Source organism: Hippocampus zosterae, chromosome 7 (genome assembly GCF_025434085.1).
Source record: "Hippocampus zosterae strain Florida chromosome 7, ASM2543408v3, whole genome shotgun sequence".
In the NCBI taxonomy this organism is placed as follows: Eukaryota; Metazoa; Chordata; class Actinopteri; order Syngnathiformes; family Syngnathidae; genus Hippocampus; species Hippocampus zosterae.
The window spans coordinates 17,834,983-17,858,540 of NC_067457.1; the positions used below are offsets into that span (position 1 = coordinate 17,834,983).

General features: G+C 56.4%; 2 protein-coding genes across 2 annotated transcripts; both read left to right on the top strand.

Annotated features, from left to right (window-relative positions):
• The first annotated feature begins 2,910 nt into the window (after positions 1–2,910).
• On the top strand, positions 2,911–10,404 carry LOC127603512 (uncharacterized transmembrane protein DDB_G0289901-like). The gene is made up of 4 exons (XM_052069826.1): positions 2,911–3,070; positions 4,500–4,587; positions 4,672–5,824; positions 7,826–10,404. The coding sequence occupies exons 1-4, from the start codon at positions 3,062–3,064 to the stop codon at positions 10,074–10,076; spliced, it is 3,501 nt and encodes a 1,166-aa protein (XP_051925786.1). The 5' UTR covers positions 2,911–3,061; the 3' UTR covers positions 10,077–10,404.
• Positions 10,405–14,594: 4,190 nt separating this feature from the next.
• On the top strand, positions 14,595–18,280 carry LOC127603519 (aggrecan core protein-like). Its single transcript, XM_052069839.1, has 2 exons — positions 14,595–15,132; positions 15,216–18,280. Exons 1-2 carry the CDS (start codon positions 15,087–15,089, stop codon positions 17,789–17,791), a joined length of 2,622 nt encoding a protein of 873 aa, XP_051925799.1. The 5' UTR covers positions 14,595–15,086; the 3' UTR covers positions 17,792–18,280.
• The last annotated feature ends 5,278 nt before the right edge of the window (positions 18,281–23,558 follow it).

A 23,558-nucleotide genomic window follows, 5' to 3' on the forward strand; every position in this document is an offset into this window, starting at 1 on the left:
TCGAGAGGGCTGGCCTGTAGACCAGCACAGAGGCACTCATCCTGGCTGCTCAGAGCAGGCCCTGAGCACCAGAGCCATTGAGGCCCAGATCTACCACACCAGACAAGACCCAAGGTGTAGGTTGTGCAAAGAGGCACCTGAGACGATCCAACACATAACTGCAGGGTGTAAGATGCTGGCAGCGAAAACCTACATGGAAAGCCATAACCAGGTGTCTGGCATAGTCGACCGGAACATCTGTGCAGAGTATGGACTGGAAACCCCACGGTCAAAATGGGAAACGCCTCCGAAGGTGGTGGAGAATGGCCGAGCGAAGATCCTGTGGGACTTCCAGATCCAGGCTGACAAAATGGTAATGGCGAACCAACCGGATATCGTGATCATAGATAAAGGGCAGTGGAAAGCCGTCGTAGTGGATGTAGCGGTCCCAAGTGATGGAAACATCAGAAAGAAGGAAGACAAGAAGCTCGAGAAACACCAAGGGCTCAGAGAAGAGCTGGAGAGAGCCTGGCAGGTAAAGGTGACAGTCGTGCCTGTGGTGGTCGGAGCACTCCGGGCAGTGACCCCCAAACTAGATGAGTGGTTGCAACAGATCCCGGAAAAAACATCGGACATTCAGTCCAGAAATGTGCAGTGCTGAGAACAGCAAGGATACTGCGCAGACCCTAAGCTTCCTGGCCTCTGGTAGAGGACCCGAGCTGAATGGGGGACGGACACCATCCGAGAGGTGAGACAAGGATTTATATATGTCTGTATCATACAGCAGCCCGAGTGGTGAGCGCATCAACCTCACAGTGCAGACGGGTTTGATTCCAGCTCCGGCCTCCCTGTGTGGAGTCTGCATGTTCTCCCAGTGCTTGCGTGGGTTTTCTCCGGGTACTCCGGTTTCCTCCCACATTCCAAAAACATGCATGGCAGGCTGGTTGGACACTCCAAATTGTCCCTGGGTGTGAGTGTGGGCGCGGATGGTTGTTGGTCTGTGTGTACCCCGCGATTGGCTGGCAACCGTTTCAGGGTCTCCCCCGCCTACTGCCCAAAGACTGCTGGGAAAGGCTTTGGCAAACCTCCCGCCACCCTTGTGAGGATAAAGACCATCGGAAAATGGATGGATATGTGGAGAACCAAGTATAGACTCTGAAATGCAAAAACATACCGTCACTTCTATGCCAAGACCTGTTTTGGTCACTTGCAACGGTGGGGGGCGGGACTTCTTGCGAGCTCCTACTGAGACGACGGAAAAGATTGGCCAAACCTGTGAAATCACCTCATAATAAGTGATAAAAATAGGCCTTTTCCACAGTGTTTCTTGTTTTGTTTTTCCTCCCCATGAGGCCGAGACTTTTGGCACGCTCGTCGCCCACGCCTTTCGCGAGCGCTTACATCACACTCGTCTGTGAAAATGACTCGGTAGGAACGCAAGCGATACGAAATGGTCATCAAGCAAACGCGCCGTCACCAATCATTTGACCATTTCCGTTCAGTCGTAATTTCACGGTGAAGATGATGCCGATTCACTTGCTCAGTCGGGACGAAACCATGACGCGCAAGCGTTACCATTCCGTTCGTAGGAGTGGACCCGTATGTTCTGATGCCTTGTTGTTTTCGGGAGAGTGGCAATTAAAGGAGCGCCACACCTTGCAAGCGTGGATAATTAAGGCGCTAATTATCATAGCTTTGTCGTCATGCGCTGTCACCCGACCGCATTCTGCGCATAACATTCGCTTCGCTCGGTGACGACAGCTCGCTCGCTGTTGTTTGCTCGTTAACGCGAGCTCATCGAGGCAGATGCAGACAGCAATTTCTTAACGGGATATATAAATAACCCGGGTCGGAAACACCTCGTCAACCGCCTCTGACGGGGAACCTGATCGGAACCAGTGAGTCAGGTCTTATGACATGAAGAAACCAAGAAGGGAGCTGGTTGCTCGTTTCTCGGACAGGAAGGAAACTTGAACTGGACGGTTTTGCAGATGAGAGCAGAAGCCTCAAACCGAATCGGTTCCGCATTCACTCGGTTGGAGAGTCGCCTAGAACGGAACCGGTTTTCCAGTTCCTCTAAGGTCGGAGGAAACCTCGAGCGGAACCGGTATCCCGCTCGCTCAGATCATAAGTCACCTTTCTGAGAACCAATCGGTCAGCTCCTCAGATGGGGAATTGAGTTTGAACAGAACCACTCAATCGATGCCTCAGATGCAGAGTAACCCAGATCGCAATCAGCCCGATGCTTGCGGAGCCCGAAAGAAACTCTGAACAAAAACCGGTCGCTCAGTTCTGAGAGAACGGGAAGCAACCTTGAAAACGAGCTGGCGGGCAATGTCTCAGGAAGGAGGTAGCCTTGCACCGAACCAGTCGCTCAGTTCCTCACCAGGCCAATAAGCACCCCCCCCCGCCCCCGACTCTCTACTTTGCGATGGATGTTTGGCTTGATCGCTTGCCACCGGTCAGTTCCTCAGACACAAAGTGACCTCGCTCCCAATCCTAGCCTCGAACGGGAAGTAACCTTCCTCAGACAGGAAGAAACCTCGACCAGAGGCCCTTCAGAAGGAAGGCGTCGAGGCCTTTGGCTCAGGGCGACTCCCAGCAATCACCGGTCCCGCTCACCGCACAGATGAGGCCAGGCAGGCCACTGCTGCCGATGAGCCGGCGGAGGTTTCCCACACCGCCATCTTCCGCCATAGAAGCTCGCCCTCTCGCCGTTTTCAAGGTAAACTTGGGGAAAGCAAAAACATTCGTATGGTAATTTCCCAATTGCACCCTGTTCCGCTTCTGAAACATCCAACATGACGTCAGTGACCAAATGAGTTAATTGCAGGTTGCAAAAAAAAAATAAAAATGTAGTTGGACAAGATTCATATCTTGACTCACAATACCAACAATTCCTTGTAGAAGCGGGAATAATTGAGGCCTCACCTTAAAGGAGGGCGTGACCAGACTTTGCTTCCGCTCTTCATAAGCCAACGCCATGCGGCTGCAAGATGACATTGAACCTTGGAGAAGGACTGAAGTCGGAACGTAAAGGACTCAGTCGAGCTACGCACAGGATATCGAACAATTGACTTGAATGAGTGCGGTGAGTACATTCCAATCCATTTTCAAGAGGTGTTCTGTTGACAGCAGGTCCAAATTTGGAAATCGGATTCGGCGGTGCGCTCGGTAGAAGGAGGTGGAAGGGATTGATCCAGGACCTGCGGTCGATGTTACGAAGTTCTTTTCGAGCCACGCGAGGTCACCGTACGTGGCACTTGAAACACGGGGAAAAGAACCATCGAATGTACCGCAAACAAATGCAGACAAAGGCTTTGCCGCCGACCATCAGGACAACCACAGCAGGGTTGGGCCCTGCTGTGGTTGTCCCCCCCCCCCCCCCCCCCCCCCCCCAAAAAAAAAGGCCGAGCTGAAAAGGAAGGTTTGAACATTTGGATAATAAGTCGTCCGCGTTCCTGATGTCGGAACAGGCGAAGGGAGTTGAGGGGCAGGGCGGCTGAAGGCGAGGCTCCGGGCCCTGCGGGGGCGAGGTGGGGCTCGACGAGGCTGACGGTGAAGGCGGACCTGCGAGTCCCGCTGGCATTGTTGATGGGGGGCCAGCGGCGTCGCCGAGCCCGTGAGATGCGACTGGCGGACGGCCGCTCTGGTTGCGAGCGCTCCGGACCAGTTGGAGTTTACGGGTCGAGCTTATGGGCAAACGGCAACGAGGCCGTCCGAATGGGGATGCGACCGGGATGGCGGCGCTGTTTGGGTCGAGCGGTGGGCGAAGGCGGTTGCACAGTCGGAAGTTGGCGCGGGGGCAGTGAGACCGATACGGTTCCGGAACGACGCGGCCCGTCCGCTCTGACAACCGGACTCCGGAACCCGATGGCAGCGGGAACGGGGGGGTTGTCGGTGCTGCGGGTGAAAGCGGCAACTTGGTCAAGGATATATAAAAGTATGGAGAAAAAAAAAGATGTCAACTCCCGCGGACAGCCACCGAGGAATGAGGGTGTGATGGTAGAAGTGACTTTGGCTGCGTGGAAACGTTTATCCAATAGCTCGGACGCTGAAGACTTGAGCGTCTCGTTTTTCAAAGCGTCTCCAGGTCCTTCCAAGATGTTGCTTCTTTGCACTCTGCCTTGTCTTATTTCATCTTCCTGCCTCCTTTGAAGCTCAGGGGACGTGCTCAGTTTTTTTGGTTTGTTTCTTTTTTAATTATGGAAAGAGGTTTCCCGAGAGTATGCCTGCTCCGGTCGGCCCCGCTTTTTGGTCGCTGTGATTGGTTCTCATTTGAACATTTTCGACGGCTCTTCTTTGAAGCGAGAACAATGAAGAGAAAGTCATTTGTCTCACGGGCGTCCAATTTTTGAGCCCAGGAAAGGATAGACAACAGTTTGAAGGTTGAACTCACAGCCTCGACACAATATCTTGAGAGCGTGAGAAAGATTGAGCAGCCCTTGCGAAAAGGAGATTATTTTTGGAAGTCGCTGAATGTCACCTTCAAATGTTGTGCTTTCTCATCATTTTTACAGGACATGATCAGATTTTCTTTGTGGCATCGGAAGCAGAAAGGCATCACGATGATCATAAAAACATTCATCTTTTTACTTCTCCTTCATGGTAAGTGATCTGAACAACATATCGCAATCTTGAAGCTTGATGTCAACCTGCGAGATATCTAATGCAAAATCTCACTGAAAACAGGAACTGACAGCCACCCAAAGGACAGACGTCCTGTACACGGCATAGGGAGAGCACTCCTCCAGATGACTAGCCAGTCCACAGGAAGCACTGTCAGCACCGTCACAGGCGTTAGCGGTGGCAGCACTGTCTCCGGCGTTAGCGGCGGCAGCACCCTCTCCGGCGTTAGCGGCGGCAGCACCCTCTCCGGCGTTAGCGGCGGGAGCACCCTCTCCGGCGTTAGCGGCGGGAGCACCCTCTCCAGCGTTAGCGGTGGCAGCACCGTCTCCGGCGTTAGCGGCGGGAGCACCCTCTCCAGCGGTAGCGTCGGCAGCACCCTCTCCAGCGTTAGCGGCGGAAGCACCGTCTCCAGCGTTAGCGGTGGCAGCACCCTCTCCGGCGTTAGCGGCGGCAGCACAGTCTCCGCCGTAAGCGGCGGGAGCACCCTCTCCAGCGTTAGCGGCGGCAGCACCGTGTCCAGCGTTAGCGGCGGCAGCACCTTCTCCAGTGTTAGCGGTGGCAGCACTGTCTCTGGCGTTAGTGGTGGCAGCACCCTCTCCAGCGGTAGCGTCGGCAGCACAGTCTCCGCCGTTAGCGGCGGGAGCACCCTCTCCAGCGTTAGCGGTGGCAGCACCGTGTCCAGCGTTAGCGGCGGCAGCACCCTCTCCAGTGTTAGCGGCGGCAGCACTGTCTCCGGCGTTAGTGGTGGCAGCACCCTCTCCAGCGGTAGCGTCGGCAGCACAGTCTCCGCCGTTAGCGGCGGGAGCACCCTCTCCAGCGTTAGCGGCGGCAGCACCGTCTCCGGCGTTAGTGGCGGGAGCACCCTCTCCAGCGGTAGCGTCGGCAGCACCCTCTCCAGCGTTAGCGGCGGAAGCACCGTCTCCGGCGTTAGCGGCGGCAGCACCCTCTCCGGCGTTAGCGGCGGGAGCACCCTCTCCAGCGTTAGCGGTGGCAGCACCGTCTCCGGCGTTAGCGGCGGGAGCACCCTCTCCAGCGGTAGCGTCGGCAGCACCCTCTCCAGCGTTAGCGGCGGAAGCACCGTCTCCAGCGTTAGCGGTGGCAGCACCCTCTCCGGCGTTAGCGGCGGCAGCACAGTCTCCGCCGTAAGCGGCGGGAGCACCCTCTCCGCCGTAAGCGGCGGGAGCACCCTCTCCAGCGTTAGCGGCGGCAGCACCGTGTCCAGCGTTAGCGGCGGCAGCACCGTGTCCAGCGTTAGCGGCGGCAGCACCCTCTCCAGTGTTAGCGGTGGCAGCACTGTCTCTGGCGTTAGTGGTGGCAGCACCCTCTCCAGCGGTAGCGTCGGCAGCACAGTCTCCGCCGTTAGCGGCGGGAGCACCCTCTCCAGCGTTAGCGGTGGCAGCACCGTGTCCAGCGTTAGCGGCGGCAGCACCCTCTCCAGTGTTAGCGGCGGCAGCACTGTCTCCGGCGTTAGTGGTGGCAGCACCCTCTCCAGCGGTAGCGTCGGCAGCACAGTCTCCGCCGTTAGCGGCGGGAGCACCCTCTCCAGCGTTAGCGGCGGCAGCACCGTCTCCGGCGTTAGTGGCGGGAGCACCCTCTCCAGCGGTAGCGTCGGCAGCACCCTCTCCAGCGTTAGCGGCGGAAGCACCGTCTCCGGCGTTAGCGGCGGCAGCACAGTCTCCGCCGTTAGCGGCGGGAGCACCCTCTCCAGCGTTAGCGGTGGCAGCACCGTGTCCAGCGTTAGCGGCGGCAGCACCCTCTCCAGTGTTAGCGGTGGCAGCACCCTCTCCGGCGTTAGCGGCGGAAGCACCGTCTCCAGCGTTAGCGGCGGGAGCACCCTCTCCAGCGTTAGCGGTGGCAGCACCGTGTCCAGCGTTAGTGGTGGCAGCACCCTCTCCAGCGGTAGCGTCGGCAGCACCCTCTCCAGCGTTAGCGGCGGAAGCACCGTCTCCAGCGTTAGCGGTGGCAGCACCCTCTCCGGCGTTAGCGGCGGCAGCACAGTCTCCGCCGTAAGCGGCGGGAGCACCCTCTCCAGCGTTAGCGGCGGCAGCACAGTCTCTGGCGTTAGTGGTGGCAGCACCCTCTCCAGCGTTAGCGGCGGAAGCACCGTCTCCAGCGTTAGCGGTGGCAGCACCCTCTCCAGCGTTAGCGCCGGAAGCACCCTCTCCAGCGTTAGCGCCGGAAGCACCGTCTCCAGCGTTAGCGGTGGCAGCACCCTCTCCAGCGTTAGCGGCGGCAGCACCGTCTCCGGCGTTAGCGGTGGCAGCACCCTCTCCGGCGTTAGCGGCGGCAGCACAGTCTCCGCCGTAAGCGGCGGGAGCACCCTCTCCAGCGTTAGCGGCGGCAGCACAGTCTCTGGCGTTAGTGGTGGCAGCACCCTCTCCAGCGTTAGCGGCGGCAGCACCGTCTCCGGCGTTAGCGGCGGCAGCACAGTCTCCGCCGTTAGCGGCGGGAGCACCCTCTCCAGCGTTAGCGGTGGCAGCACCGTGTCCAGCGTTAGCGGCGGCAGCACCCTCTCCAGTGTTAGCGGTGGCAGCACTGTCTCTGGCGTTAGTGGTGGCAGCACCCTCTCCAGCGGTAGCGTCGGCAGCACAGTCTCCGCCGTTAGCGGCGGGAGCACCCTCTCCAGCGTTAGCGGTGGCAGCACCGTGTCCAGCGTTAGCGGCGGCAGCACCCTCTCCAGTGTTAGCGGCGGCAGCACTGTCTCCGGCGTTAGTGGTGGCAGCACCCTCTCCAGCGTTAGCGGCGGAAGCACCGTCTCCAGCGTTAGCGGTGGCAGCACCCTCTCCAGCGTTAGCGCCGGAAGCACCGTCTCCAGCGTTAGCGGTGGCAGCACCCTCTCCAGCGTTAGCGGCGGCAGCACCGTCTCCGGCGTTAGCGGCGGCAGCACCCTCTCCGGCGTTAGCGGCGTCAGCACGCCATCGCCTGTGAGCGGCGTCAGCACGCCATCGCCTGTGAGCGGCGTCAGCACGCCATCGCCTGTGAGCGGCGTCAGCACGCCATCGCCTGTGAGCGGCGTCAGCACGCCATCCCCTGTGAGCGGCGTCAGCACGCCATCGCCTGTGAGCGGCGTCAGCACGCCATCGCCTGTGAGCGGCGTCAGCACGCCATCGCCTGTTAGCACGCCATCGCCTGTGAGCGGCGTCAGCACGCCATCGCCTGTGAGCAGCACTGACAGCATGCCTTCCAGCGTGAGCTCTGCCTCCCCGGGCTCTGGCAGTACAACCTCTGGCGGCGTAACCAGTGACGACACAGCCAGCACCCCAGACGTCCCAATGACTGAAACGGTTCGAGAAGTTGCAACCCGAAGATCAGCAGAGACGGCCTTGGCAGCATCCACCACTGCCACATCAGCAGCAACATTATTGGCCAGCTCAGCTGCGACAGCAACGGCCGCAGTTTCAGGGGTGTCCTCACAAGCAGAAGCAGCCGTGGAAGAAGCTTCATCGGCTGCCGAGGAAGCTGCCGAGGAAGCAGCCGATGCTGCGCTGGAGTTTTCTCAAGGCACAATCGATGCAACCGCAGCGGCGGCGGCGGCAGACAATGCAGCGGCCGCTTCCGAAATTGCCGCCATGAGAGCACAAGAAGCTGCGGACGACGCGAGCGGGGAACTGGCCCCACTGGCGGCACAACTCTCGGCGGCGGCCCAAAACGCGGCAACGATAGCGAGATCGGCCGCGACGACGTCTGCCCTAGCGGCAAATGTTACGGGTTCTGGAATCACGCCGGAAAATGCGGCATCGATCATCCAAGACGCGAGAAATGCCAACCGAGAGGCCGAGATGGCAGCGCAAGAGCTACAAGAGTTGCTCAATTCAACAGACCTCCCGCCAGATGTCGAGGCCAGCGTAAGACAGGCCATCGAGGCGGCCAGCAGCTCGGCTGCCTTGGCAGAACAAACGGCAGCGCAGGCTCAAGCTGCGCTCGACACAGCAGAGCGAGCCGCGGGGCCAACCGGAGGAGATGCGGAAGCCGAGTTGGCTGGCGAATTAGCCGTCCTACAGATCCAGAGTGCCGCACAAAGCGCGGGGGCGGCGGCGGGAGAGGCTGCCCGAAGCCCAACAGCGGCTGTCCAAGCCTCAAGGGAAGCCTCCCTGGCGGCGGCGGCGGCGACCCTCGCCGCCTCTGCGGCAACTGTTACCGCGGCACGTACGGGAGCGGATCTCGACGATCTCATCGACGCCGCCTTGGACAGCGCGGATGAGGCAAACGCTGCGGCGTTGTCGGTGGCAAACGGAGATGCGGACCCAGAGGAGGCTCGAGAGGCCGCGGCGAGAGCGGCCGAGGCGGCGGAAGCGGTGGCCGCGGCGGCGGAAGCGGCGTCGATGTCAGGAAGGATTGATGCCGAAGCGGCACAGGTGTCGCTCGACGCGGCGGCGGTGGCCACGCAAGCGGTCATGGGAGATCCAGGAGAGTTTTCCGACACCGCAGCGCAATTTGCCACGATATCCCGAAATGCCGCGGAACTGTTTGGAAGCCCGGCGTCATCCATGCAGACACCTGAAACGACGGCGGCGATTCAGGATGCAGAGCAGGTCGCTTTGCTGGCGGAAGCCACTGGAATCATCGCAGGAACCGCAGACGATTCAGAGGGCGCAGAAGCCCTGGTGAGATCGGCAACCACAATGACACAAATGGCGACGGAAATGGTGCAAAACCTTCCGCAGGGAACGGCGCTCAGCTTGGCACAAGATTCCCTCGTGGTCGGCTTCACATCCTCAGTCGCAGCGATCACCGCGACGACCTCGGCAGTCGCGGCCGGCCAGGGAGCGGAAGAGGCGGCGAGAGCCGCGTTAACGGCGGCAGAGGAGGCGGCGGACGCCTCCGGCTCGCTGGGTAACGGCCAAGGTACTCTGACCTCAACGGTGGATGCCGGACTCGCGGCCAGTAGCGCCGCCGGCCGGGCGGCCGACGCGGCCGTGGCGGCGGCGTCTCAAAACGGATCGGCCGCCGACGTGGAGTTGGCCGGCTTGGCCGCGGAGGCGGCCGCAATAGCTTCCAGGGCGGCGGCGGCGGCGCAGAACGTGGCCTCCGCAGAAGCCACGACGCAAACCATCGAGGATGCCCGCCAAGTGGCCCAGGACGTGGACAGAGACTGGGTAGACTTGACCAGCAGGTTGCAAGACATGCTGACGGGGGCTTCGCAGGACGGCTGCGGGCAGGTCGTGGACGAGCTGGCGACCCTGGGCGTGGCGTCCACGGGCCAGGTGGTCACGGACTTCACCAGACGGGTGGCAGAGTTGGCCGCGACGACGACCGCGGCGGACGAACGCCTCGCCACTGAGACGGAGACGATGCAAACTTTCGCTTCGGCGGCCGCCTCGTCCGCCAACGTGGCGGTGCGAACGGCAAGCACGTCGGTGGCCGCGGCCGCGGCCGCGGGTACGGATACGCAGACGAGCGGCGCTAACATCCCGGTGCTGTCGCTTACTGCGATGTTGGGCGCCGCCGTGCTCCCGCTAATGTTGTGAAGCGTGTTTTACATCAAGGACTTGTGAATTTTGTGAAGAAAGCCATCTATTTATGCTTGTGTTCTAATGTATGTTTGATATATGCACCTTGTCATTGAGTGTGAAACGCCGGCTCAAGATAAATGTGCCTCGGACTTCGTGGTGGACGTCATGAAAGTCAGTCAAGACAAAAGCAACAATGAATGCATGAATTGCACTTCAACTTCAGCTGTGACGCAGTACAAAGAGTGTTTTGTCGGGCATAAGTACGGGAAGCCTGCATTTTTGCTCGCCCTGTTGGAGTGTTGTTTCGTTCTCGACCCAATGCAATTAAAACCACTGGACTGAATTGCTTCCTCTCTGCCTCTGCCGCCGCCGCCGCCGTCGCTCGAGCCCACCACAAGGGTGAGCCGTGCCCCGAGAACTGATGGAAAATGTGCTCATATGGGTCTTCTTATTCCTCCTGAACGACGGGCATCTCGGTCACCGCACTCATCATGCTCCTAAGGTCTGGCATTACCCGGCCGGTGGTCTTGTCACGTGGCGAATCTATCGGTTTCGCATCCCGCCAGAGGGCTGACCTCCTCTCTCCAGTCTCGGTAACACATTGAACTGCAATCAGCTGGTCGACGTCAACAGGAACTTTGACTGTACCGATAATGGTGACCATGATGACGCGACTTGGCAAGAGATGCGGAAGCAACTGCAGACAGTCTCGACTTTGGGCAATTCATCATCTTCCACATCGCCAGTGGCGGACCCTCAGGGCCAGCAAGGCCTTCTCTGCTGGCCTAAACATTCATACAATAACATAAATGTAATTCATGTTATTTTTATAAATATTTCAACAAAATGATTCTCTGTATTCTTTACGTCATATTATTTCCACTTAGTCGAGTGGCTTATTTTAAATAACTCGATAAATAACTCATTATGGTAGGGATTTTAACCAATCATATTTCAGCTAGCTTGTGTTGCCAGGTAAATTAAACTTGCTCGGGCCCCTGTGCGCTTTAAATGAACGGGCACAGTCATTGTGCAATAGCCAATCAGATCGCGAGTCTGCGCACCGGGGCCAGCGAGAAGGCCTTACGTCGGACACTAGACGTGCGCGTTCGGTGATTGGATTAGCGCCTGCTAGAGGGAGCTATCGATGCATTTAACCCAAAATGGCTGAAGAAGAAGACATTGATCTGGTTGCGGGCCTACTTTCCACACAATTTTCAAGACGGACCTTCCAGGAAAAGCTGGATATTGTGCGAAGAGGTCACCCAATTCCTGCGCTAGCTAGCCTGTCCCAGCAAGTAAAAGGGTTTGTCTGTCATTTTCAGACGAGCAATTATGAACGGTGCCCGTGGCTCACAGCCTCTGAGACACGCTGCAAATTATACTGCTGGGAATGCCGGTAGCTTGCAACGGACCGATTTGGTGTTTGGAGCCACACTGGATTTACCCATTGAAGCATTGGATTGACCCAAGGCAGCAAGGAAACATCAGAGCACGGGCTCTTACAAGCTACGGTGCGTTTAAAAACGTATGGGGGACACTCGCGTAGATGTGCAGCTCAGTGAACCGGCACTACATTGGTGAGTAAATGAATTTTATTTTACATTTCTTCTTGTCATTTTATTTCGTGAGTATTAAATGAATGGTAACGAAATAAAATGACAAAGATACAAAAATGTATCAAATAAATCGGCTCACCTGCAATTTATAATGGCTCATTGTTGTCAGCTGCGTGCACTAAAGTTCGTTCAATCTCAGCTGCTCAACATTTTCAGTTATTTGCTGTTGTATCGCCGATTTTCAAAATGCACATGATCTGTTTACTTTATTTTCAAAGAATAGTTTGTTTTGTTATTGTGTGGTTGGTGTCTTACATGAAACTGCGACATTGCGCAATTTATTGGACAGACTTGTTTAAGATCACACAGCGTAATTTGCGTGGCATTTTATATGGTATTTTTTCAATCTTTTTAGTTTTGACAATATTTGTACATTTAGTTTCCTGCTCTTAATTGTGCACGCATACTTGATGGTTTTAAATGCTCCTGAAATTAAGTGCTGACCAGCCTATATTGTGTTCATGTATGTGACATCACTGAAGGCCTAAGGTTGAAATGCACGGCCCGCCACTGCACATCGCATATTTAAGCCCACCGAGGCGATCAAATCCGATGGCTGATGCACACCCGCAGTAATGGACGGGGAAATCAAAATTGTCTGAGAGATTTTCGACAGAGCGACCAGTGAGTCAGTCCCGCGCTTCGGAATAACCGGTCGGTTCGAGAACCTAACTGCGAAATACGAAGCTGACCGGCTTGGTTAAGACAGCAGGGAAGACAATGGGGCGGCACCCGCCCCCTGCTCGCAGGGACATGTATATCCAGACCGTTATTCAACAGACCAACGACACTTTAGACAATCCTTCCCGTGCGCTACACTCCCAAAACTCAGGAAGGAGGTTTCGGACTCCTCTCTGGAAACTGAATCCATATTCAAAAGTCATTCATACTGCAGGCTGTCAGCGTTATTAATAAACAATTTGAGGGAGGCTGACAGACAAGCGGCAGGACATGAGGACGCTGTCATGTATTTATTGTCCAAGGTAGGTCGCGGCATCGTCTGTCCTCCGAGATGACTTTCTCCTTCGGGAGACCAAATAAAAGTCAAATACCAATTCGATTCCCTCCACGCTCCGGAAATCTGTTTGGTCAAACCCAAAGCAGGGTTCGCCAGGCGCTTTTGCAACCTGCATGTGACGGTCGCGGACACCGGGGGGTGCACAAAACTTCGCAGCGGCCACCCGATTCCATTTCCTCCGGGCTCATCCGAAAGCGCGATGAAGCGCGAGACATTCGGGCGTGTCACGCATGCCATCCCGAGGCGGGTGGTCCAGGTCGGAGGGGGCTGACCGATGAACGCTAGGGACCGGGGTGATGAGGACATGCAGAAACAAAACGAGGAGGAAGGAGGAAAGGCAACGTCGGAAAAACAAAACCAAAAACAGCTGCCTCCGTTTCGCTCATCGTCTCCAGTTGCGTCGGTGACGACGCCACTCGGTTAAAAGGTGTGGTCACGTGAAACCGGTCCACGGTTTGGGGGAAGGGGAGCATGCTTTTGAAGCACGTCGACTCTCGACTTTTCTCCCCTGGAGCTTGGCGGCGGGAGATGCGGCACCCCGGCCCCTTGCTCCTGGCGCCGATCAACAGGAAAACACGATGAACACATCGGCCGCGCACTTGAGGTTCATCCATCGGAGAACCGCGCCCGCAACACATCGGCGCAATGGTCGCCGGTGGACGGCATCGGCGGTGACTTTGCCAATCGCAACTTGTTCCCTTTGGGACTCATTTAGCATTGACGTTAGTGGCTTAATTGGCCAATTACACACGGCACAAGCAATGTCGCTCGACGAGATTCGTGTCTTGATTACGCACAAAGGCATTAGCAAACAATTCCTCCCGTTCACCAGAGGAAGGAGTGGCGGTTGAACAATTAAGGCCTCGCCTCAACGAGGACAGGACTCAACTGAAGGTCACACTCTTTACAAATGATCACGAGCCGGTGAGGAGGCGACATATAACGTTGGAGCAGGACCAACAGAGTCACACACAAGCACACGCGCAACTCCGCCGCAGCTCCGCTCAGGGTATCGACAGCGGACTCGTCTCAAGTACGGGTAAGTAAGTAAGTTTCTTCTTGAAGTCATTTCGCACACATCTGGCTTGCGATTGGTAGAAGGGCACGCGAGGAACCCATTTGGCTCGCTTGGTTTTGTTTAGCCAATGAGACGGTCGAGTTTGGACACGGTAAACCTTCAAGCGTCAATCTTCACAAAACGGGACTTGTAGAATGTGGGAAAGGCTGACGTTGACAACAGATCAAAATTTCAAGTCGTCTCGTTTACGTACTTCATTCCGAGCCAAAAAGATCAGCTCGGCGTCAAAAACGGTGTGGACAAAGAGAATGCGGCGTGTGCACCGCGATGTTTTCTGGCAACGGCAGTGGTCCGAGTACCAGTACTGAGGCGCTCGCCCCGGCGCGGCGCGGCAGAGGCAAAGTCCTCCGGAGCCACAGAGGACTCTTCTCCCCGCGCGGAAGGTCGAAGCGCCACCTGCGAGTTGGCCCCGTTTTGTCAAAGCTGCGCGGACTCTCCGGACCACGCCTCGACTGTTTCGAGTCGTTGTCTTCGGGGTGGACGCAGGAACGGTGAGAGGTCCGGCCGGGACGGGGCATCCTTTCTGTTCCTGTCCATCCCATCCAGAATTTGGCACCCCCTCCTGGCAAAGTCCTCACATTGCTGGCATTAGTTGGCGCCTGCCTCGATGCCGACCCGATGAGGGTGGGCGGCTGGCTGCCTGCGGACGACGTCTGAAGTCGCGTGATCCGCTCGCACTGACCCCCCTCGCCAATCGACCACCTCCAGTTTGATTTCAACTGAACAGTTCCCCGATTCGACTCGTTCCTACGCTCTGACAGTCCATTTTCTTGCCAAGAGGATGGACTTTCTCCCGAGAGCCGAGCGGGTTGCCACCCTTTCGCCGCGCACGCAGTCTGTTTGTCGGTGACGTGAAGACGGTGCCGCTCTTACTCGCCGCCTGCCGGCCGCCGGATTCTATCGTCCGAGAAAGCCAAAGCCCAACAGGTCGGGTTGGTTTACCGATGTCCAGTAGTTCGCCACGAATGACGCGGAACGTTGCGCGACCGGTTCGTAGGACTATCTTTGTTGCCGTTTATGAAGCCTAATGTTCACCCCTGCAATGTCAACTCGCCTTCCTAATAATCATCATACACTGGCAGAGACAAGGCAGGGCAAAACAAACATGTTCGTGGTAAGCATTCTTGCAGTGTTTCTGACAATTTGCCACTTTTCTAAAAAAGTCCAAACGTTTTTTTAGAAAAGAGGAAATATTTGGGGACTCAATGGAATTTTGCCTTAATAACACCTGAGTGTTGTTCTTTTTCTCTGGTCCTCATTTCTACAGGAAAACGCCGCATTTGCTTTGGCACAACAGGGAACAAAAAAGCATGGCAATGATTCTTAAGACCTTGATTTGTGTACTTGTGTTCTTTGGTAAGTAATCTGAACGGAATATTACAATCCAGAGCTTCGTGTCGTGATGTTGGATGTCTGACAAAAGCGCTCCATTGAAACAGGAACCATGGCTGAGGGACTTGAGCGACATGGTGCCAGTGGTCGAGTGCTTCTCCAGGTAACCGATGACCCCCAAGATCCCAACGGGTCGACCGATGTCACCCCGACGCCCAATGGTCAAAACACTGACTCCCAGGATCCGGACGGGTCGACCGATGTCACCCCGACCCCCGACGGTCAAAACACTGACTCCCAGGATCCGGACGGGTCGACCGATGTCACCCCGACCCCCGACGGTCAAAACACTGACTCCCAGGATCCCGACGGGTCGACCGATGTCACCCCGACGCCCGACGGTCAAGACGGTACACCCGATGAAGGCCCAACCTCTGGCGGCGTAACCAGCGACGACACAGCCACTACCCCAGATGAAGTCCCAGCTAATGAAACGGTTCGAGAAGTTGCAATCCGAAGATCAGCAGAGACGGCCGTGGCGGCGTCCTCCACTGCGGCATCGACGGCAGCATTATTGGCCAGCTCGGCCGCGGCGGCAACGGCCGCAGTTTCAGGGGGGTCCTCAGAAGCAGAAGCGGCTGCGGAGGAAGCTTCATCGGCTGCCGAGGACGCAGCCGATGCTGCCGAGGAAGCAGCCGATGCTGCGCTGGAGTTTTCACAAGGCACAATCGATGCAACTGCAGCGGCGGCGGCGGCAGACAATGCCGCGGCCGCTTCCGAAATTGCCGCCATGAGAGCAGAAGAAGCTGCGAACGACACGAGCGGGGAACTGGCCCCACTCGCGGCACAACTCTCGGCGGCGGCCCAAAACGCGGCAACGATAGCGAGATCGGCCGCGACGACGTCTGCCCTAGCGGCAAATGTTACGGGTTCTGGAATCACGCCGGAAAATGCGGCATCGATCATCCAAGACGCGAGAAATGCCAACCGAGAGGCCGAGATGGCAGCGCAAGAGCTACAAGAGTTGCTCAATTCAGCAGACCTCCCGCCAGATGTCGAGGCCAGCGTAAGACAGGCCATCGAGGCGGCCAGCAGCTCGGCTGCCTTGGCAGAACAAACGGCAGCGCAGGCTCAAGCTGCGCTAGACACAGCGGAGCGAGCCGTGGCGCCAACCGGAGGAGATGCGGAAGCCGAGTTGGCTGGCGAATTAGCCGTCCTACAGATCCAGAGTGCCGCACAAAGCGCGGGGGCGGCGGCGGAGGCCGCCGGAGTGTCAACTGAGGCTATCCAAGCCTCAAGGGAAGCCTCCCTGGCGGCGGCGGCGGCGAGCCTCGCCGCTTCGGCGGCGACCGTTACCGCAACAGGTACGGGAGCGGATCTCGACGATCTCATCGACGCCGCCTTGGACAGCGCAGACGCGGCAAACGTTGCGGCGTTGTCGGTGGCAAACGGAGATGCGGACCCAGAGGAGGCTCGAGAGGCCGCGGCGAGAGCGGCCGAGGCGGCGGAAGCGGTGGCCGCGGCGGCGGACGCGGCGGCGGAAGCGGCGTCGCCGTCAGGAGGCATTGACGAGGAAGCGGCACAGGTGTCGCTCGACGCGGCGGCGGTGGCCACGCAAGCGGTCATGGGAGATCCAGGAGAGTTTTCCGACACTGCAGGCGAACTTGTGACAGTGTCGAGGGAAGCCAGAGAGCTATTTTCGCGTCCGCCGTCATCCACGCTTACCCCGGAAGAGTTTGCAGCCATTGAGGGTGCAGGAGAGGTCGCGTTGCTGACAGAGGTTGCCGGAATCGCCGCCGAATCGGCAGACACTTTATCAGGCACACAGAGTTTAGCGACTGTTGCAAATGCGACAACCCAATCGGCGAGGGAACTGGTGCAAAACCGTCCCGAAAGAACGGCACTCAGCTTGGCGCAGGAGTCAATAGGGGTGGGCTTGACCGCCTCAGCCGCTGCCATCACCGCGACGTGCTCGGCGGCGGCGGCCGGCTCGGGAGCAGAATCGGCGGCCAGAGACGCGTTAACCGTCGCAGAGGACGCGGCGAGCGCCGCCCTCTCACTGACCAACGGAGGAGTTACCCTGACCTCGGCGGTGAACGCCGGACTCGCGGCCAGTAGCGCGGCCGGCGACGCAGCCGACGCGGCCGCGGCGGCATCTAACAATGGATCGGCCTTGGAAGTAGAATTGGCAAACGTGGCCGCGGAGGCGGCCGGAATAGCTTCCAGGGCGGCGACGGCTGCGCAAAACGTGGCCTCCGCCGGAGCGACGACAGAAACCATCATGGAGGCCCGCCAAGCGGCCAGGGATGTCGACGTCGACTGGAGAGCGTTGATAAGCAGGTTGCAAGGCACGTTGGACGAAACTTCGCAGGATAACTTTGATGAGGTTTTAACTCTACTGGCCGTCCAGAACGTGGCGTCCATAACGCTGGCGGCCACCGAAACCACCAGACAAGCGGCAGACCTGGCTGTGATCACCACCATGGCGGGACAACCTCTCGACACGGAGACGGCCAACATGCGGGCTCTGGCCTATGTGGCGGCCTCGGCCGGCGGTTTCGCAACGAGGGCGGCGAACGCATCCTTGACCATATCGACGCAAGCGCAAGCGAGCGGCGCCGGCGTCCCGATGTTCTCCTTCGCCGGCACAATTGCCGCCGCCGTGCTCGCGCTGGTCTTGTGATGCGCCTTTTAAATATTGTAAATTTGTACATTTCCGCAAGAAATAATGTCTTTTCATCTTTGTCCGACACTTGATGCTTCATACGATTGGTTCGGTTGCGCCGGCAAAAGATGAACGTGCTTTTGAAAGTCAGTTCTAACAAAAGCGACAACGCTGGCACGAGTTGTTCTTCGACTTCTTTTGGGCCGCACTACAAACGGCGTTTTGGAATTGGGCGCGACGCGAAAATCAGAATTCATGAGCGCTAAAGGAGTGACGAGTTGGCCTCTCCTCCCACATGATCGTGAAGCCAAGCGGCGCGTCTGCTGCAAGAAATGATTGTGCGAGGCTTCCGATGTTTCACATGACATGTACAATAGACGAAACGGAATGACAGCGTCATGGCAGAATAGCCGCTCTGGTTCACACGCCGACGTTTTTCGGGGGGGGGGGATGGCCACACCCGTTGACCCTTTCTTGGCTCGACACCATTAAAAACACACAAGAAAACTGGACTGAATGTTTCGTTTCTGCCTCTCCATCCTTAGATTTTGACAACAAACCACCTCGGAACACGAGGAATGTCTTGATTGACAGCTGAACGGGTAGAACAAAACTGGTGGCTTTCTGAAGGCGCTGTAAAACGCTGCCATGGCTAGCCCATGTGCGCATAAACACACACACACACACCCATGTGGCATTTCACAGTCTGGCAAATGAGCTCACATACTTTTCTGGATATTTTTAATGAGCGGAATGGAGGCTTGACGCATTCCCGCAGTCGTGTTTGAAGCCCCTGCGGTCTCCGGCCTGTGGCATAAAAGGAAGAACGTGTGGCCCGTCAGCAGCGTTGGTCAGAGCAGAAGATGGGCGTGTCCAAAAATCTGTTTTATATTTCGCCAGAAGATGGCAGCAGACCTGCGGCCGCACCCTCTGGGGAATGAGGCACCGAAGCGCTCATGGCATGACGCATGTGTGACCCCTCCCAGCCCACTTCTAAAATGGAGACCGCTGCCAGCTTCCGGGACAAGTGCAAATCGCCGCCTCTTTTCACCCAAACGCCAAACACCTGTGGCTGCTTCATGGCCAAAGCGACGGTGGCGGTTTTCGAGTCTCCGAATCGCGGATCGATTGTAGCCCAGGCCATTCAGATGGACCTTTCCAAGTTACTCACCCTCAATTGCTCATGAAGAGTGGAGGGGGCGGGGCCTCACATACTCGCAGTTCTTGTCCAACGTGTTGCTCATGTTGGGGGAGGCGATTGTACTTCAACTTCCAATGACCAATTTGACTGTGGACCACTGCCTGCCCGCGTGCTCTCCAACCGAGTGGCGGAGGCCGCAGGCAGTTCGATCGCTGTGCTGCGCGCGCTGCCGTCTCAGCAATTGTGAGGAAAGGTGAGGAGAGCCCGGCCGACCACCGGGTGGCAGCAGAGAACACGCCAAGTTGCGCCGAGAAGCATTCCCTCTCCCCTGGAGAGCAGCGAGGGACGATTCCAAAAAACGTAAAGAAGGGCTTTGCTGTCCTCGGCGGGCCTTTTGGACCCGCTGGGCTTCCTGACTCATTTTCCTCCGAGGGCCGCCACCCGCCCATCCCGAGGTTGACGCGTGGACCGCTGGGCCAAGCCCGCCCGGCAGCCCCTTCGGGCCGGTCTTTTGGCTGTGACGAACTCGTCGTTCCATCGGGTGGCTCTCCGCCCCTGCTGAACCCAAGAGCTCAAAGCGAATGAGCCAAGCTACCGGAGTGGGTCCCAGATCCCCCCCCCCCCCGACCTGACTGGACCCAGCTTTCTCATCCCCCTGGAATCAGACAAGCCTGGGGAATTCCACCCTTTCCATCGTTTGTCTGACCAGCGGCCACTGCAGAAGGTCCCCGCCGTGACTTTCCCGCCCAGCTTCTCCGGGTCATTTATGAGCACGCTCCCTGGACAGCAATTAAAGGACCCCCCTTGCTCTTCGAACATTTGCCAATGACATGCAATCAGCGGCCGATAACGATGTGCTCACACGAGGGAGATTCGTTGATCTGGCCAAAGTGTTTGACACGGTTGAGCGCGATCCGCTTTTGAGATGAAATGAAATGATTTTTGTCCGTTTCCTTTCAGGGTCGGCAGCGAGACTTCAGGCTGATCAGTAACGGTGTCCCGCAAGGTTCAAGTTGAGGTCCTCTTCTCGATCTTCATCTAGGAGGCTGTTCCGATGCTCGCATTCATCGCTGATTCATTTGGCGTTGACCTGATAACATCATGTATTGCCAGTGCTTCCTGTGCCTTCAGTTGTGCTCTGCGACATCATTGGTCGAGGTAAGATCGGGCCGCCCGAGCGGTCGGGCTTCTCTCTCGCTGAATTTTTTTTCGAGGCCGTGAAAATGTTTTTCCCACGAGCGACCGTGGTTCGCAAAAAAGCAAGTCGCCTGTACTAAACTCTTGCAATGACAATTCAAAGAACTCCTTCCGGTCTCTGTCGAGTATCCACCCGTCATTATTCATCCTTGTCTGTCTGCTACTCTCTCTTAAAGTGCCGCGCTGGATTCTTAAGGATGTACTGCGCGGTGGTTTACGGCCCAATTTTCAACCCGTCAAAATGACGGATGGCTAATTGTAACCCCTCTCACAGGAATGTCTATGTGATGTATGCTCTATTTCGAAGCCCGGAACTGATGTGGTTCTATTTATTGTTTATCTTTTTTCCGTTTAAATAAATTCGATAAAAAGTTTAATAACAACAACAAAAAAAAAAAAAATGACGGACGGCCTTAAATTTTCCCCGTCCACTCTTAAAAAAAAATCCGTCAATGATAGAAAATTGTCGGTTAATGCAACCTCTTCAGAAACAGAAATATAAAAGATGTAATATACAGTCTTGTTTAACTTAGATTTCGTTCCAAAAGACAGGCTTTGTTATCAGATATCATCACATCAAATTCTTGAACTCCGGCTCTCTATTTTATTTCTTGACATCGTGACCGCAGCGCGCACCGCAAGGATTTTTTTTGACTGGCATGCTTGTTTGAACATTCTGAGAAAATGTGAGCGCTATCCTTCACACATAGCATCTCCCTTCACCCTATGATAATATTGACTTTGGCATGTGTGATTAAACCAAAAACGAAGACGGAATAGTTGATTGATAACATGATCCCAACTGGTCTGAAAAGGATTTCCTGTGTCCGCACTCGCTCAAAGGTGTTTGCAAATACTCTTGAACGTGGTCTAACTCGAACCTACCGACCAAGGAACTGCGAGACTCACCCCACCCTGTCCCTGTCATGATTTGGTTTGGGACCAACAGGTGGCACTGTAGGGCTCCCTCTGCAGCTGCACACCTGTTGGTCGTTATGTAATTATTAGTTGTAGAAACGGACTCCCGCCCGAACACTGAGTCATTGGTGCTCTTAGCTACTGTCATGTTTGTTTGTTTGTCATGTTTCTGGTCATGTTTCTGTTATTGATAGTTTTGAGCTTCAGTCATGGTTTTTGTTTCCTACTTTGGACTTTGTTTGTTTCGGATTTAGTTTTCTGTGTTTTATCAATACACTTCTTCAAATACACCCTGCTCCTCTCTCCTGCCTGCTTTTTGGGGTCCACCACCACCGCGCACCGTGACAGTCCCTGCCCTGGCAAATCCAGTCCCAGAAGAAAACGGCCTCCTGGGAACTTTTTGGAACATTTTGAAACATAATCCAGTCAATGACCGGACGCATCGCCGGAGGCAGGAGACGTCCCCCTGACTTTGCCCGCCTCACTCGAATGCGTTGATTCTCCCCCCCTTTGAATGGCACTGGCGACTCCAGCCAGGGAGCACCGATAACGGGGCCCGCGGCCAAAACCCGGCAAAGGCGGTGAGTCCAAAGTGGCACGGTAAGATGGCTGTCCTTTGGCCTCAAGCGCCAGGGGCCCGTGCATTGCCCGCTCGTAGAAAGGCCGCGGGCGTATTTCTTCGGCTCCCTTCGACGCATACGTTGAACACTCCGACTGACTCGGTTACCTTTTATTCTCCTCGTGCTTTCGCGGCGAGTGCGCCGACGTTTGCCTCCACCGGGGTTTTTGGGGAAGGCCTTCAAGCAAGGCGGAGGGAGCGGAAAGAATCCAGTCAGTTTCCGGTTTGATTGACGGTGGAGTATGGAACACAACAGAGTGGCGCCAGCACGATCCTGCGACAATTGCAAGCAAGCCACAAAACAATTAGCATGTTCAAAGTCAAGGCTGCCGCGCGAGACACAACGCGGACACGCCTGTCCTCGCCTGTGCTCACTCATCGGAATGACCAAACAGCAGGAAACGCTGTTGGATGACTGCCGCCCGCCTGATGCGTGGCGCCGCGGTAGACCATTGGCGCCGAGTACCGAGCGGGGAATCCCACCAATCTTGCAAATGGCACGCAAGAGTCTGGCTCACTAACAGTGCGGACCAAGCGCCACCCGGGTGGAGCCCGGTACCAGACCACCCCCGAGACACACGGCTGCCGTTTTCCTACAGCAAGGCGGCGAGACCCAAAATTGCCTTTCGGCGGTCTCCCGGGAGCCACCGGCGCTGCGGCTTTGTTGCGATGGCTCAAAAGCGGACCTAACCAAAAAGAAAGCGGATGTTCGTCATCCTCCATCCTCTTGAAAAACCTGCAGAAATCCAACAGCCGGAGCAGAAGACGGCACGGTGGTTCCCAAAGGCAACTGCGCCCACCTGGCGCACCTCGGAAGCCGTTTGCTTGAAGCTAAGGTTGTCTTATGGGGGGCCGGAGCCTGTCCCGGCCGTCTTCGGGCAAGGCATGTGGCTCTTTAGCGCCACCCTAATGGCCCCCCGGAGCTTTTTCCAAAACGTTTGAAAATGGAAAGAGATGGCGGAAGGGTACTGTCAGAGAATGGGAGTCTCTTGACTGGTACTCGTAAGAGGGAGCACTCCTAACCTGGCTCCCCATTCATTTTAGAATTATTTTCGAGATCCTCCTCTTTGTTTTCAAATCTCTGAATAATCTCGCGCCACCTTACCTCTCTGAGCTCATCCGCCGCTACACACCTGCCCGGCGCTTCAGGTCTGTGGACCAGACATTATTAGAAGTACCAAGGACTAAACTGAGGCTCAGAGGGGGTCGAGCCTTTTCTGTTGCTGGTCCCTCTCTCTGGAATGACCTCCCACTGAACATTCGGCAAGCCTCCTCGCTGCCCATCTTCAAAAGCCTCCTCAAAACTCACTTGTATTCTTTGGCATTCGACTCCGCATGACTTAGTTTTGTTCTTGGTTTTACTGTTTGGTGCTTTCTACCGCCTTTATTACCGATTTGTCTTACTGTTTATTGTGCATGTTAAATTGCTCCGTGTACAGCACTTTGTATGCAGCGATGGCTGTTTGAAAGTGCTCCAGAAATACTGATGACTTGACTTGAATGTCCGAGACAAACATTTGACAACGGCACGCGTGAGCTACGATTAGTGAACACGCCGCCGCAAAAGTGCATCGCGTGCCTCCGCGTCAGCTCTCGACGAAGTTAGGCAGTGATTTTCACAAAGGTTTTTCTTTTTCTGTTTCGTTTGTCTTTGTGGGCTGTTGTGGCTGTTGCTCACGATGGCATTCGTGTGCGGAAACGGGTCGATCACGGGAGGTCGCTTGAGGTGTAGGGAACCTCGGGTTCCTCGAGAGCTGTATCCTGGCTGTTTTTTTTAGATGCCTCCTGACTCCAGCACACCTGATTCGTTTGGTCGCAATCGTTTCAGGCATCGACAGAGCTTGCTGATGAGCTGCTTATTTCAGTCAGGTATGTTGGAGTCGGAAGGCATCTAAAACAGCCAGGGTATG

Excerpts from the sequence above, each read along its gene's own strand:
- LOC127603512 (XM_052069826.1), top strand. Across the intron at positions 4,588-4,671 it reads CTTTTTACTTCTCCTTCATG|GAACTGACAGCCACCCAAAG; the intron begins GTAAGTGATCTG and ends CACTGAAAACAG. Across the intron at positions 5,825-7,825 it reads GTTAGCGGCGGCAGCACCGT|TACAACCTCTGGCGGCGTAA; the intron begins GTCCAGCGTTAG and ends GGGCTCTGGCAG.
- LOC127603519 (XM_052069839.1), top strand. The coding sequence starts at position 15,087 with ATGGCAATGATTCTTAAGACCTTGATTTGTGTACTTGTGTTCTTTG. Across the intron at positions 15,133-15,215 it reads TTGTGTACTTGTGTTCTTTG|GAACCATGGCTGAGGGACTT; the intron begins GTAAGTAATCTG and ends CCATTGAAACAG.